General features: G+C 39.1%; 1 protein-coding gene across 3 annotated transcripts in view; it reads left to right on the top strand.

The window, feature by feature from the left end:
• Window positions 1–15,885, top strand: part of ST8SIA6 (ST8 alpha-N-acetyl-neuraminide alpha-2,8-sialyltransferase 6) — a 45,773-nt gene that overhangs the window by 15,967 nt on the left and 13,921 nt on the right. For all 3 annotated transcript variants that reach the window (XM_063413126.1, XM_063413118.1, XM_063413112.1), the window contains exons 5-7: window positions 10,952–11,096; window positions 13,373–13,485; window positions 14,656–14,748. In XM_063413126.1, coding sequence (XP_063269196.1) covers window positions 10,952–11,096; window positions 13,373–13,485; window positions 14,656–14,748 — 351 coding nt within the window. The remainder of the gene's footprint in view (window positions 1–10,951; window positions 11,097–13,372; window positions 13,486–14,655; window positions 14,749–15,885) is intronic.

Raw genomic sequence — 15,885 nt, 5'->3', positions numbered from 1 at the left:
CTACAGTGTTAAAGAAGTACTGATAATGTTATTTTGTCCATCTGAACTGGCACTTTGATAAAAGGCTGTAATGAAGCAGTGTGTTCCTTACCCCAAGACTATTGCATGTATTACAGAAGTGCCCAAGGCACTCATTAGGTTTGTCACTGCATGTCATGGCCCCTGAGCATGGCAGCATGTGATTCCATCTGTCCTTGATTGGGATGGCACAGAGGGACATGCTCAGTAGGGATGGTGAGCTCTGAAAAGCCTAAACTCTCATTTGGAAATCATGCTGGTTTTAAAGAACAGCTTCGCTGTGCCATCCTTGTTTTCTCCAGGGAAAAAAGCTCTCTTGAATTACATTTTTACATGGATCAGAATTAAAGATTCTGTCATGATTGTTTAAAATAAATAGCCTGACCTATCTTCCAACTCTTTGGAGTTAACTAGCATTGAGAGCTTAATATCCACATGCTCAGCATGATCCTTTTGGAAGAAGTATGTGGAGGGGGGAGGGAGGGGCAAGGCAAAGCGGTTTGTGCAAGATAAATTGCTGTGTATCACAACTGACTAATGGTGTTTCCCAAAGCCGAGCCAGGAGTTAAAGAAACTTTGTATTGACTCAGGCAGGCCGTAGCTGTGCAGAGCTATCATGCATGATAAGGAGCTGTAAAGCAGCACATTCCATTTCAGAACAGGCAAGTGTCTTGCACAGAGTTGACAGGCAATGAAGCTGCTCTCACCTGCTCCTCACCCTGCTACATTTGGGCCTTTTGTTTTCCAGTCTATTGTTTTTAAAACTTCCTTCCAAACGGACCAGCCACCATGTACCAGCTATTTGGTGCTGCTCCTGCTGTACTGGGTGTTTGAATCAGTGGCACAGTAGCCACTCCTTGGTCCAGCCTGAGTTCTTAATTTATTGCTTATACAATCTCCCCTCCACTGGGCCAGCTTCTACATCTTTTAGGCCTATGGGAATCAAACATGCAAAACATCACGTGAAACTGGACTTTAAGTGCAGGATGCTTACTGTTCCTCATGCTGTCTTTGGCTTCCAGCAAAGAGCTGGGGTCATAAGTAGTAAAGGTGGGTTATGCAACCAATGATCAAACTGGAAAAATTCAAAAGATAAAACTGTGGGATGCACTAAGCCACCAAAAAAAAAAAAAAAGTAGACTTTATGTGCATTGATGCAATCTTACTAGCTTTAATTTAGCTCAAATATGAAGCAAAACCCCTCTTTTAAAATCCACGGTTCAGCTCAGGCTGGACAAACTTGTTACTGAATGGACATTCAAGGGCTATGCTGTTATGGTTTCCTTGGTTTTTAACGTCCAAACTAGCTGGAGTATTAGCTAGTTAATATGTACATAACCCGTGCTGCAATTCTGATGACAGCACTATGAGTTCTGTTCCTGAAATTGATCTGATTTGATGTCATCAAAGATTTCCATTGAAATCTAAGGAGTGGTGGGGCATTGTGAATGATTATTTTACAAAAGATGGGTGCTTTTGCATAAGTCTTTTTTTTTTTTCATTCGCAGTCTTCTCTATTGTTTTTTGGAAATAGGGTATTAAAATTTTGCAGTTGTCCTTAATCTATGACCATACTGGAGATTTTCAAGGCTCTTAGCAGTTGGTCAATACAGTCTTTAAAAAAAAAGATTTAAAGAAGAAAACCAAGTTTCATATAAAATTTACTGGCTAAACCTCTCCAGCACTCCCAGACTTATTTATCAGACTTAAGCCTGCAACTAGCTTTGGAAGGGCACATTAGCTGAGAAATGATGCATTAACGGAGCTATGGGGGAGAAAAAGTTTCTAGAGTTGTAGTGAAATAAATGAATTAATAATCCCTGGGCAGTAGATCTCTTCCTTTTTCTGACTTAGCCTAGTGTCAGTAATAGCTATGTAATACAAATATTATACAGTTTGAAAATCTCATTAAGTAGGTAGATAAACACACCCATTTGCAGAAGAGGAAATTAATCTCTGAGGAGTTGTGCAGCAGGAATTGGGTACTACAGCCAGCCACCTTCAGCAGGAGAAACCTGAAGCTGCCTGTGTCACATTATTCACCTGCCAGTGCCACCAGAAGTCTGCCTGCTGACAAGACTGCGGTGAAGCTGCTTGACTTCTTTTCCTGTTTGTCCATCTGTTAAATGGAGTGAATGCTTAGATGCTTCTCGGGCACAGTGTCAATTTTATGACATCTCTCTATTATCCTGAAGTTCTGAAGAACAGGCATGCATATTTATAAGGGATTTAATGTCTTATGCTTCAGGGCATAAACTAACCTCTAATTAATAAGGTTCAAGAGCAGCTTCTCCTGGGTAGTTAATTTTTCAGAGAAGCATTCCTGTGGTTTCCTTTGCAGCTTTCGCTGTTGGCTTCCGTCATGCTGCTAGTGGAGTGAAGGAATATGTGATCTAAGCCAGTAACTCCTGTTCCTAGAAGACAGCACTGTGTGCCAAGGAGTACACATCCGTTCTCATTGTTAGCTGCTCTCCCAGCAGATCCAGGCCAAATAAAAGAATATAAATTAGACTTGCAATTCAGGAAAGAAATACTTGTCTTTTTATTTGGCAAAAGGGTTATAGCTGACAGCCATGTCTGGCACAAATTACAGTGTTCTTGCCAACTCGCTGTTGGAGAGTAAAGTGCAGGACTCCAGGCTGCTCCTCTAGTACCTGGCTCAGCTTTGTCATGCAGCTGTGCAAAATGTGTCCGTTTGTCGTCCGAGGGCTGCCCTTTCCCAGCTGGCTCCCTCTAAAGCTGCTCTGCTGTGCAGGCTCACATGCTCTTAGCTAGGTTGCTATCTGGCAGTGCTCACTGGTTCTTGACAGCTATATGATGTTTACACTTGCATTTCTCAAAATCAAGAAGGACCAGGAAGCAAGCGCAAGCCGTGATTTCTTTAATATCTCCCATATCCACAGTCACTCTTTTGTGGTTGATTTTTGTCCAGACTGTGTCAGGGAACTAGACTCCTGGCATTTCACTTATTTTAGTGTCTATAATGGTGACATCAGCATTGCCAGATATAGGCTGCCCTCAGAAGAGCAAGTGCAAGCACTTGGTTCATTGCTCTTGAAATCTGGTTAAGATTTATTGTGCCCCGCAGTCAGTCATTATTACAGGAGTGGTGTAAGTAGCATCCTGCTAACAGTGGGTTTGGGAGCCTTCTCTCTAACATTTACTGCTAGGGACATATAGAAAACTATATGTTACGTGACTTTTCCTTTATAAAATTCTTCTTCTCTTGACCTTTTTAAAATTCCTTTTGTTCTTTGCAGCTCTTCAGTCATCTAGCATCTTTGTATTATGCCTTTGTTTCTAAGCTCACCTGAATTCTTCTTCCCTGTTCAGATTTATGTCAGCTCTAACTTGTTTTACACAGAACAAGTCCTTGGAGTTCTTCTTGTCTGTAAGAGAGAAACTTGGTACAAACTTGGACAAGTGGAGAAGATAATCTCACAGCTGCCTGGAAGGATTATCCTTAAAGCTGTAGGAAAAAAAGCTGTGCTGGGTAGCTTGCTCTGCAAAGGATCTCTAGCTACAGTCAGTAGAGTCTCAAGTTCCCTAGGTAACCTGAATATTAATTATTACATTAGTATTCTCTTCAAAGGTTTTCCACTTTAAAGAAATATTTCATTACTGCAACAAATTACAGAGCCCAATTAAGTGCCAGCTGTAATTGTTTTTGTACACTTGCACATCTCTCTGCTTTACAGACTTTTAAGCGTAATTTACTCTCATTTGGGCTATACACCAATGTTATCAAATATTCTGCAGATTTTCAAAATAGTTGCAACTCCAGTTTTTGCAGAAAGCTACAAAATAGTTAAGCCTCAGAATGAGGGGAGAAAGGCTGAGCAGGTGCTGAGTTTCAGAGAAACCTCTGAGCATTGTGTTTTTGTCTGTCTGACTGAGTTTGAAGCCTGTCAAAGCAATGCAGCAGCACTTCAGGAGTGGTATCATACTGGAATAGTGAGCTATGGGTACTGGGCCCTCTCCCCATGAAAAGACCATTCCAGAAAAACCTTATTTGTATCTCATAATGAAGGAGAAGGATATCCCTAGGTATAAAACACAGTTTTAAAATTTCTCATGTTATGCTGCAGTCTAGTTGGCAGAAAGCTGCCCCTAACCAAAATATTTTAATTTTTTTTCTTTTCTAAAGGAACATTACTTTAAAAAAGGACAGAGTCTTAAAAAAAGAGTAAAAAATAGTTAAAAGATCAACCATTTTCCTAGTCCTGTTACTTTCCATCTTCTTTTTTATTCCACTTGACCTCTATTACCCTTTTCCCACTTTAATATCTCTTCTCAAAAGTGTGTGTTAAACATTCCTGCAGCTTATAGAATCCCCATTCTTGAAGAGATTAGTTTTGTTGCAAGCTACACTCTAACCCATATAACAGTGTTGCTTATCACATCTGTGTACTGCAATGAACCCCAGCTGAAACACAAATAAAACACACTGCAAGGTCAATTTATGCTTATATAAGCTTGCACCACGTCATAATCAATAGTTTTTCTAACACTAACAGATCAATATTTCTGCTGTAATCTCTGAAATCTTCCAGTTTACATGAAAGTACACAGAACTCAGACTGTAGAGCAATTAAGAGTGCATTTGCTGCACAGATTTAATAGATGACATGTAAAATAATGAGTATATATTCAAAGACATATTTTATTTCAGGAGAGAAAAAGATGGGTGGAGAGATAGTAATTAGTGACAGCTTGAAGAAATACTTGAGTCTTTTAATCGGTCTACAGACTATTATATACTTTTCTAAAGGATGGAGGATTCCTATAAAGAGAATCTAATTTTGGATCATTCTGAGCTAATTATGTCTTCATGGCATACTCTTTAAATAGTCTTCGGTTTGAAAGTTTTATTACACTTTTTACATATTCAGCCTTGATTTCAGATTCAACCCTTTTGGCTTTCTTTGTCTTAGACATTTATGATGTTACTTCATTTTTAGGCAGTTCAAGGACTGTCAGTGTAGCATTCCCCTTCAACATGTTCTGTTTTAGATATCAGTTTTAATCACTCTTTTCCTAAAGTTTGGAATATGTCATAATATGACTTATTCCACTTTGACACATTGACTTGGATTGACAAGCGCCTGGAGAAACCTGTATCATTGTCTATAGCCCCCAGTGCAATACAATAAGGTAATTACTTGCTTATTATAAAATAATACAGCAGTGGAGATAGATAAAAAGTAGTCTTCTTGCTTGTAGTTGTGCACTTGAAATTTTGCTGTTATACAGTGGAATTTTTTGTGGGTTCTTCTACTGTTGCAACAGTCTCTGCAGTATGAAACCTCAAGGTCTTTGATGTCTTCACATGTACAGCACAGTAACTTACATGAACTAATGATTACAAATATCCAAGCTAGGTAAACTATTAAAACAAACTAAACAAACTTTTGTGTTTGCTTATTAAGCAAGCATAAAGCTTTTTCTGGTTTGTAGTAATCCACAGATTTTTGTCTCTTGAATGCTTTGCTCTTTGTTCAAATGACCTTACAAGCTGTGAAGTCCACTTAGCTCACAGGAGTTACAGTTCAAATATTTGCTAGTTTTAATTTGTGTTGGGTTCTCTTTTATGTGATGTTTTTGTGTCTAGTGTAACTGGAAATCCACAAGGATATAGATTATGTAAGCATTGCTGGTATGGATAATGCACCGGTGCATTATAACAGGACTGATACGATACTGTTCTTGCTAACAAACATTCACTTTATAGATGTTTGCAAATGATGATGTAAAAACAAACAGATTTACACCATTATTGAAAAAAAGTTTGTCCTGATCACTATTAAAATAATCCAGTTGTTGAAATTTTGCACCTTGTCTCGGCAACTTCTTTCAATGTGTTTCCTAATAGTGAACTTAAGGTTTCTTTAGAGCAAATTAAAACTATTTTCCTTGCTCTTCCCACTATAGTCTTAAAGGACAGTTGAGCATCTACTATTTTAAACTTCTTGACTATTTTGATACTTCTGCTCCTCCCACCCCAGTTTAGTCCAATGCGTAACAACAGTGAAATATTTCACACTGTTCTCAGCAATGACAAATGCCTTCAGGCCACAAATCCACAGGCACTGGTGTCATACTGAAGCATTTTCAATGGAAAAAGCTTGGAAGAATGGGAAGTTTTTAAACTGCAGAAGCTTTTTACATAAAGACTGATTTCACTCTCATTATAGATTCTTCCCATATCACTCAGAGTAAGGTCAGTGCTGGCTTTTGAACCAGCTGAGAGAGAATGCTAAATCTTCAATAACCATTGATTGTTTTAGCCCTTGTGGCTGGTCCACACTGAATTGTTGAAGGTGTTGAGGTGTTTGCAGTACCTTCAGGATGTGTGCACACTGTGACTTGTCAGCAGGCACATGCAGCTTGTTCAGAAGGCTGGAATCAGCCAAAATGCATAAATTCAAACTCGCACAGAACCGAGGTAGCTGATTTTGCTGCTATCTTGGCTACAGAGCAACTGCAGGAGCTGCAAACAAACTATATCAGCATATTTAGAATATGTGTATTCCACTAAATACAGTGGACTATCTATATGAAGTGTTTGTTATGCAGAAAAGTTTGGAAGCATGTAATCAAGGCAACAGCCCTCTGTTACCGCAAGCAGTTCAGCATGGAAAAACGGCATAGCAGTTGGAAAATAACATTATTTGGCTTGTCTCACAAGCCAAAACAATTTTGGTAACTTGCTTCAAGAAATCAGGATTTTCATAAGGTCTCAGTGACCATGAAACTGAAGAAATTATTTGAATGCCGTAGGCTCAAAATTCTGTTCCTGACGAACAACAATACAAACTTGGGTGCTACATCCTTCAGCCACGAAAGGAAAAAATCAGTGCAAGTGTATGCTGAGCAACAAAAAACGTTCTTCAGTGTAACTGTGTATGACTCTGTATTTTCTAATGTGATCAAAACTTCCCAGACAAATGCAGCATACCCCTCTGCTTAGGTTACCAAGATTTTCATGACTGTACTTACTCAGTCCTATGAGATATGTATTGCCAGTCAAAATGGTTTTTTCCTCATTTATTCCAAGTGACTTCTAGATAATGCAATCAACTCCCTTTCTGCTTATCTTGGCAGAAGAAATATCTGTGTTTGGAGTTATGCCGCAGGATTTAAAAATAACTCCTAGATATCACTCAGCTTCCAAATCCCTGCAGGAGAAATATTGGAGGAAAAGGCTTCTCCAAATAAGAAACTGCCAGTAATAACCTCTGCTACAGAGGAGGTATTTTGCCAAGCTAGTGCTCTACAAAACTTGGGTACTTCAGCTCAAGCATCACCTTCAGTCTGGACATGTCATGCCTGGATAATAAACACCCTTTGTCCCAGGACAACTTCACAGTCTCTGATAAAAGCTGGAACTTAAAACTCCCTACTGTAAGCTACATTTGTGTTCTGGAAAGTAGGAGATGGATGCCCTGCTGGCATAGCAGCATCCTATCTTCCAAGAGCAGCTTCCATATCTCACAGTTATCTCCTAGTCAGAGATCTCCTAGTCAGAACAGACAATGTGAATCACTCTCTAGTCAATTAAGAAAAACTACTATTTCGTGCTGTGAAGATTTTGACCATTGTTTGTTATCCCACCATCTCCCCAGGTGACATGATGCAAGTTAAGATGTTGTGTTGACTTTGCAACTCCTCACACAGAGCCCTTGTAGGATACAGGTGTTAATCTTATGAAGTAAATGCTCTTCAGTGAATTGTCACCTCCTGACAGAACATGGGAATGACATTAATACTCTGATGCAATTGCAGTAATAGATTGCTTGAACTGCCCAGTCTCTACCCCTTCCTCACTGTTTGCTGTCAGATTTAGATTACCACTTGTCACAGCTTGTACAAAATCCTGTGTGAACAGATTGCTGAATACGCTGCCGTGGATATTGCTGGCTGCAGTTTACATGCATTCCCACTGGAGCTCTGTACAGGGATGCTTGAGCACAGTGGGATTCTGTGTCATAATTTGATCTAAGTAAAATGTTTCTATTGTTACCACCAAATTTAGCATGGATGCTCTAAGAATATTTGTCATTGCTCAGTATGTATTCTCTTGTTCTTACTGTGTTTCTGGACTAGCTTGGCTCTGTTTTAATTCCTGAGTGAATCCATAATATTAATTTAAAATATTACTTTCTTATTAATTCTGATATCTGTTTTTCTTCTATACTGTTTCTGCTTTTATTGAAGCACAGGTTCTTGTGGAATGAGTAATAAAAAGCAAAAACATGTCATCCCTATTAATGAATGGGATCTGTTATCAGTTTGCCTTTTTGGAGTCTGGTAGCCATCACACACGAAAGAGCTGTTTTACTGAAGTTGACAGGAATATTCTGGCATTATTCCTTTTCCTCTGAATGTCCAGGTTCTGTTGACGCAGATAATGTTTAGGCCTGCTTCATTTAGCTTCAAGAAAATAAACAAGGAAATCGACATAAAGGGTTATATGATTTCCATGTGAGTGCCAGGGAGCAGTGAAGGACAGCTGCTTCCTGAGGGACAGGGTTGTGGAATCCCAACACAGCAACCTGGCCAGCAGAGCAGAAACTGGTAGCTGGGCTCATCCTGCCCCTAGCCAGGACTGGGGCAGCCCAGGCATGGGCACCTCCCTGGGAGCAGGATGGACACAGCTGGAGACTGGCCCTGCTGTGGTGTTTCTGGGGCAGCGACTGATGGCTCTGGAAGATTGAAATAGGGTCCTGGACCCCAGATAGGGTAGGGGCAGCCCCAGGCTGCTGGACAGTACTGAGGCTTGGTGATGCCCTTAGGACCTGACAGTGAGATCTGAGTCCTCTTATTGCTGCAGTATTAAGATTGTAAAGAGCTGGTTAGCAAAAAGTGACAAGAAGGAAAAGCAAGTGTGCTCCATTCAAAACCCACTGATTCAGTAACATCCAGTGTTCCCAGACATTGTAATTTGACTCTACTGCCTTATTGCACCCTTTTTACTTTGCCATATATTTAAAATAGGATACTATATACACAGAGAAATTGTTTTCACCATGTGGGTGTCTCCTGACCACAGAGCATAGTCGCAGTTCCGTCCACAGCCTTGGACCTAGTGGTTTTCATTGGCCACAGATCTTCTCTGCCCCTTAAAGTTCTGAGCAGGGCACTGGGGATCACTGTGTTTAGGGTGTGCAGTCAAATGCAGCTTATGGAAATCTGAACCCTACTGGTTCCTCTCTTAGGAGTGACATTTCCTCGTTACCCTCCCAGTGTGGTGGTTTCAGATCTGTGCCATCTCAGCACTCAGTCTTTCCCAGTGTTCCTCATACCTCTGGAATCTTTGCCTTGGAGGAGTTTTAGAACTCAGTATTCGAAATGGGTTAATATGTACCAGTAAGTCATCTGACAACTGAAATGGTGCTCTTTTCTTTCTTTCTTTCCTTTGGTATTTTATGTGTGAATCAAACCAAGCTTCCCAAGTGCTTTTTTTCCCCTAATTTTGACCATTTTTTCAAGAGAAGTGAGATTGATCTATACCAGACCTGTTCATTCTCTGTCTTCTGGGAAACACAATCTTTAAGTTCTTCCATGTGCTGGACTATGCATCAATTTCTTCAGAAACATGAAACTGTTATTATTTATAATATTTTATATTATTTATAATAATAATTAGTATTTTTGTTGGTTTTAATATTGTTATTATTGTATTTTCTCTGTCTACATTGTTGATAAAATGTAGCAACTTAGCTGTGTCTTAATCCATCAAAGTCAACTCACTTTCAGGCAGAATTTGGCTGCTAATATTTAACTAGTTTCAACAATTTGTTTTACTTTACACATCGAAGCTGTATGAAATAGAACTTTTCTATTCCTTTGGCTTTAATGGTAAATTTTGTTTTCTTCTCAACTTGTAGCGTGGTTGAGAATTTTCAAAATTCTGGGCAATTCTTTTATAAATGTATTTTCTTCTCTGAATTGTTAGTAGTTCTCTTAGTATCTCACCTAATGGGAAAGCTGTGTCCTAGCAATTGATCCATAATGTTTGGCCATGAATATTTCAGCCTTACAGCCTGAAAACCAGATCCCGTGGCAGCAGAGAGGACGTTGTTGCCTAAAGCAAAATGAATTATAGTGTTTTGGGACTGATTTCAAAGGTCTGATGGATATTTTCATTTCATTTCACTTCATCTCACTTTTAATAATGTAGAATGTTTGCACACATAATATTTTTGTAAGTTTGGAGGTAACAGGAATTCTAAGATGAGTGATAGTCTTCACTCCCACAAAAGGTTTGTGTGAATCGCTTGCATTTTTATTTATTTAAGGACTTCTGCTAGGTGTTTTGGGGAGCAGCTAGCCTATTTGTCTAGCACATAGGTAGCTGTCTTCTTTATGTGCAAGTTGTGATGTAAATCTAACACCTGTGGTACTGTGCACAGGAAAATTGTGATTGACAGTCGCAGAAGTTAATTATTAATTAATTGGCTTGCAACCATCTAGATGTTCACTAAGTACCACTGCCAGTACCTTCCATCTCTCTTTTATTTCCTTTTTTTTTTTTCCTTCTTCATCCTTCTAGTTTGTTACAATCACTTCTTCTATGTTGGTTAAAATCACATTTTTAATTCTTTGGGGACTGAAGTCTCTCATTGTTTCTATATTAATCTTAGCAATTAATAATATTGAGGAGATTGATTACAACTTTTTCTCAGTGGGAAAATGAGACCAAGACATAAAAAAAGTTATCAGTTCTTGGTCTGATTAGTTTCTGAATATTTGCCCTGAAAAGAGATTTGCTTAGCAAAGCAAGTCAAAGGAAATGACATCATAGGAGGTTAATGTAGCCTTTTGCTGCTAGTTAATTCAAACTGGTGTTCATTGATCTGGTTCTCTAGCACTGCTTTTCTACTTATTTGCCTGTCTTTGAACAGGTTTTGTTTCCTTGTGTTTTTTGCAGGTCAGAATTAGCTTCCTGCTGTGATGCAGTTCACAATTTTATTGCTTCTCAAAACAACAGCCCACTGGGAAGTAACATGAGTTATGAAGTGGACAGTAAAAAGACTATCCTCATTACAGAGGACATTTTTAAGATGCTGCCTGTGGTAAGAACTGTATCTTTTTCTTGTTATTATAATCATAGTATCTATATTTTGGGTTAGTAATTGAGATGCTGTGATTCCTCTGGAAAAGACCCATCAGCCCCTCTATGCACTTCATGCAGTTCTTTATTTACCTTGCAAGGTGGTTGTTTTTTTTTTTTTTAGCCTTCCTCTGCAGAGGTAGAGGCATTTACAGATATCATAGATCACAGATTGGAGGTACAGTTGCTACAAAACACAAGTGGTGCCTGGCTTAGCAGCCAGTTGAATTCAGGAGCAAATACTCTGAAAATGTTTGTCTTACTTTTATCATTCCTGTTTTTAAAGGCATTTCAACCTGGAAGAACGTTTCATATTCCTTATATGCCCATGCCATTTCCAGTGCATACTTGGAGTCTTATAAGTTACTTATAAGAAAGATATTTGGGTGGTAAATGTGATACAGAATAGCAAAGTACATAATAGAGTAGAACAGAGAAATTTCAGTTGGAAGGGACCTGCAATGAGCACATAGTCCAACTGTCTGACCCAATTCAAGGTTGACCAAGTTTAAGCCAGGTATAAAGGACATGGTCTAAATGCCTCTTAAACACTGACAGCTGAGGATGTCAACCACCTCTCTAGAAGCCCGTTCCAGCAACTGACCATCCTCTTGGTAAAGAAATGCTTCCTAATGTCCAGTGTAAACCTTCCCTGGTGCACCTTGGAACCGTTCTGGTGTATCTATCACTAGATACAATGGAGAAGAGATCAGCACCTTCCTGTCTCTTTCTCTTCCTCACAGAGCAATGAAAATACCTGTTCTTTTCTCCAAACTGTACAAGTCCAAAGTCCTCAGCCACCCTTCATAGAACATTTCTTCCAGCCCTTTCACTAGCTTTGTTACCTACTAGGGCAGGAGGTTTGCAGCCAGAAACACAGGTTGAACAAAGGGATCAGATTTTGTACTTCAGGACTACAGCAGACATACCAGATCCTGAGACTAGACAAAGAGCTTGTATTTGGTTTCTTGAAGCTAAGAACACGTGGGAACCCTCTTAAACCATCTCTGGCATTCTTGATTTGTGAGATCCCAGCTACTATGACTCTGGTACTTCCTAACACTGCTGTGAATCAGTCTTTACTGACTTCATTGCAATAGATGATATAGTAATTCCAAATTTAAGCTGGAGAAATGAAAAAATAGTATGTTTTATGTGCTCATATACATGCTAAGGTAGACAGAATTGCCTGGCCTTTTTGTTGTCCTACCATCCTTTCAGAATTGAACAAACTATTTGAACATGTTGTTTTGTAGTATATTGCCAGGCAATAATGATGTTTGCCACTTTCCCCACACTTTTTGCCTTGTTTGTAACAGTGTCCCTTCTTGCTTCTCTTTGGGCAAGCTGACGAGAGAAGAAGGATAAAGCTTTCCATAAGCAAGTTTTGACTCACTTTTACAACTGGGTTTAATTTCTGCAAAGTTTCCCAGCTGTTTGCCTCTGGTGAATATCAGTGCTCCCACAGCAGAAGAGGTTGAACAAGATGTATGAAAAGTTTCTGAGACTGGGAGAACAGCCAGCTATATTAACGTCAATCTAAATAGCCAACAATTTACATTAATTTTGTAGGTTGTGGACTGTGCTGGTCCTCAAGTGGATGCACTTAGCTTCCACTCAGCTTCCCCACTGCAAGACAGCAAGCTGTAAGAAGAGGAGCAGAGAGGGTGGACAGCTAGAAACAGTAACATCTTCAGTGAGGCCTCACATTCACAAAGAGTTAAGCCAGGTCACATCATCATCCTTTACAGCATCTTCAGGTTTCCCTAAATTTGTTATTCTGCTTCAAATGTAATTGTGTGATGACACAAGAGAGGAAAATTTATAAAGTTACCTTCTATTACCTGAGAAAGTAAATTACTATATGACACCCCCCAGTCTGTTACAGTGCAAAGGAAAATGGCTAAATTTAAAATATCTTCAGTATAAAAATATTTCCTTTGCTTATCAACATTTCAGTCCACTACTAGATAGTTTTAGTGTTAAGTGTATTTAAAAGGTACCCAGTTTTAACAATCCAGTGTTATTCTCTCAAAGTTCTGATAGAAGAGGTAACAATTCTCGTGTCTGTTGGTGCCTATTTTTGACTCTTGGCTGTCCAGGTTTGGCAATCCTGTCTGCTAAATGGTGAGTGCTTTTACTGGGATTAACCAGATTAAACCTGCAAGAGCAAATAGACACAAAGAAACAATCAAAACACTTATAAAGAATTGGCTGTATCTTTTTATTTGTTTGCAGTCTTCTCCTCTTTCAGTCTATCCCTTCAAGAACTGTGCTGTGGTTGGAAATGGAGGCATTCTGAAAAATTCCAGCTGTGGAGCTGAAATCGATAGTTCTGACTTTGTGTTCAGGTAAGAGGTGCTTCATCTTCCTGAAGTGTGTCCAACATTCTAAAAACTTGGCAGGATTGGAAGTATGCCAATGCCAGTTTATAGCAGTAAGGAAGGATCTTGAGAGTTCTTTATGTCTGCCTCTTTAAGAATACTTTTGCTTTGTGGTTTTCAGAATGCTGCTTTCTAATACAGAGCAGGCTGGATGATACATGTATGATCTGTGATTGATTAGTCACCTTGCACTGATGTGAAATGTGATTATCTGAGAACCTGACATTTCTGGTCGTTTAACATCCTTTAGGAGACTGGTTTTAAGTGGTGTGTGTATCTCTGGTTTAACAAAGCATTTACTTAGCCATAGTTTGGCTCACCCACATAGCTACTTAATTACCCTGAGATTTGTTTCATCTGTTCCTCATTTAAAAAAATTAAGCATCTATGTGAGTCGTGTTTTTAATCTCCCTGGATAGACTGGGAGAAAACCAGGCCCACTTTGAGCGTAATTTTGCCCACTCTCCCAGAATATGACTCACAGTTTGTAGTTCGTGCAAAAATACAGAGCAACAGAGGGAAGGTTCTTTTCTCAGTGATGTCGAATCACACAGCATGCTGGATTTTGTTTCCTTTTTCTTACTTTTTCCTAATATTTGAGTCTTTGAAAATCTATTAAAAAATTTAATAAAGTCTTTCCAATTAGATAACTGTTTTAATAAAAATGAGAAGTCTCTGTACTAAGATGCTAAACTTACTAAGTGACTGAATTTAAAAAACTGCTTTCTTTACCTTTTACAGAAGTCACTGTTTCTGTGATAGGGCAAGTTATGCTGTTATTAGAAGACACAGTAGAAGACTTCCAGCAGCAATGCATTTTTTAGGCAAGATGGGCAGTATTTCCTAGCAGCCAGCACAGGGCATTCATAGACTGGCTCCTCCTGGGATTTTGACTGTGCCCCTGGTTTGTGATATGATTTATGAAAATGAGCTCTCTGTGCCCTATTTTAACCATCTGTACAGCAGATTAAATATATTTACCAGAAGTGCTGTAAGCCTTATTTAATATTTGTAAAGTGCTTAGACATCCCTGGGAGCTGACGTGAAAGCATCATTGCACAAGAGAGGAATTTGCAAATAATAACTGCAAAGCATTTCTGGTGCACATCTGTTTAAACAAATGTTTCTCAATTTCAGGTGTAACCTCCCTCCAACCACAGGAAACTTTAGCAAAGACGTTGGCAATAAAACAAACCTTGTGACTGTTAATCCGAGTATCATAGCTCAGAAGTGAGTACTACTGCAAATCTGTTTTTGTGCAATGGTGTATAATTGTTTGACACGATTTAGATTTTCATGGAAATCCATTGGGATACCAGCAGTGCATGTAGATTACCTCATTAAGCCTTAGTTTCCATGTAAAATATGTAGTAAAGTTTACATGGAAATCTTCTAAACCTGGCCTTTTTTGTAGTATAAAAGAGTCAGCAATCCCCAGACTAGCAAGAGCCTTGCTTGATACTACTCAACAGTTTGTGGCAGAGTAAAATTGGTGATTGTAAGCCCAAGCCTCTTCTTTTCCTCCCATGACCCTCACAACCCCAAGCATTTAAAAAGAAATTGTAATCATCTATCAGGAAAGCCTGGAAATGTGTGTGTGACTCTATCAGCAGTACTGTGAGCACGTGTTCTTAGGTAATGTGCTGAGAGGCTGTTCTGATGAAGGTTGTTTCCTGAATCGAGCCCCAGCTTCTGTAATCCATTTTTTCAATCCATATGAAAACTGCTTGCTCACACGCTTTTTTCTCAGCAGAGGTAGGGGGTTTTTTACCTTCTTGATGAAAAGAAAATCTAATAAGGCCAGCCTGACTAATCTGACATCTTCAGCCGGCTGGAACTGCAGCTTATCTATGAAAAGGACTGCTGGGCCATGTTATTTACTGCTTGCTAATCTTACTGCATCTTATTGTCTGTCATAACTGTACTGTCAAAAAGACAACATATGGCAAAGCTTTTTTTTTCTCCTTGAAAGGAAGAAGGAAAAAGTACAATGTGTACATAGAAATGACTAACAGGTATTTTTCATTGATTCAGGGATAGAACTTCATTTTGTGCAATGAGTACTAACTATGTTTATGCTTACACAACTCCTTTTGACTTTAATGATGACAAATTATTGCTTCTCTAAAACTAGTTTTAGCTCATTGATGTTAGTGGGGCTGCACAAGGATGTGAGGAATGGAAATTGTCCAGTAACTCAGCAGCCTTGGTGACTTGTGACCTGATCAACAATTTTTATGGGCTTAATCAGAGTGTTCTGCCACAGCTGCACTCATTTTTTAGCCAAATCAAGTCACACTAGGGTTAATAGGAGTTAATAGGCACTAAAAGAAATGGTAGATAAACCTGTGGGAGGATTGAGTATAA

Source organism: Prinia subflava, chromosome 1 (assembly GCF_021018805.1).
Source record: "Prinia subflava isolate CZ2003 ecotype Zambia chromosome 1, Cam_Psub_1.2, whole genome shotgun sequence".
Taxonomy (NCBI): domain Eukaryota; kingdom Metazoa; phylum Chordata; class Aves; order Passeriformes; family Cisticolidae; genus Prinia; species Prinia subflava.
The sequence above is the reverse complement of the archived record's forward strand: the minus strand, read 5'-3'. Positions and strand labels throughout refer to the sequence as shown.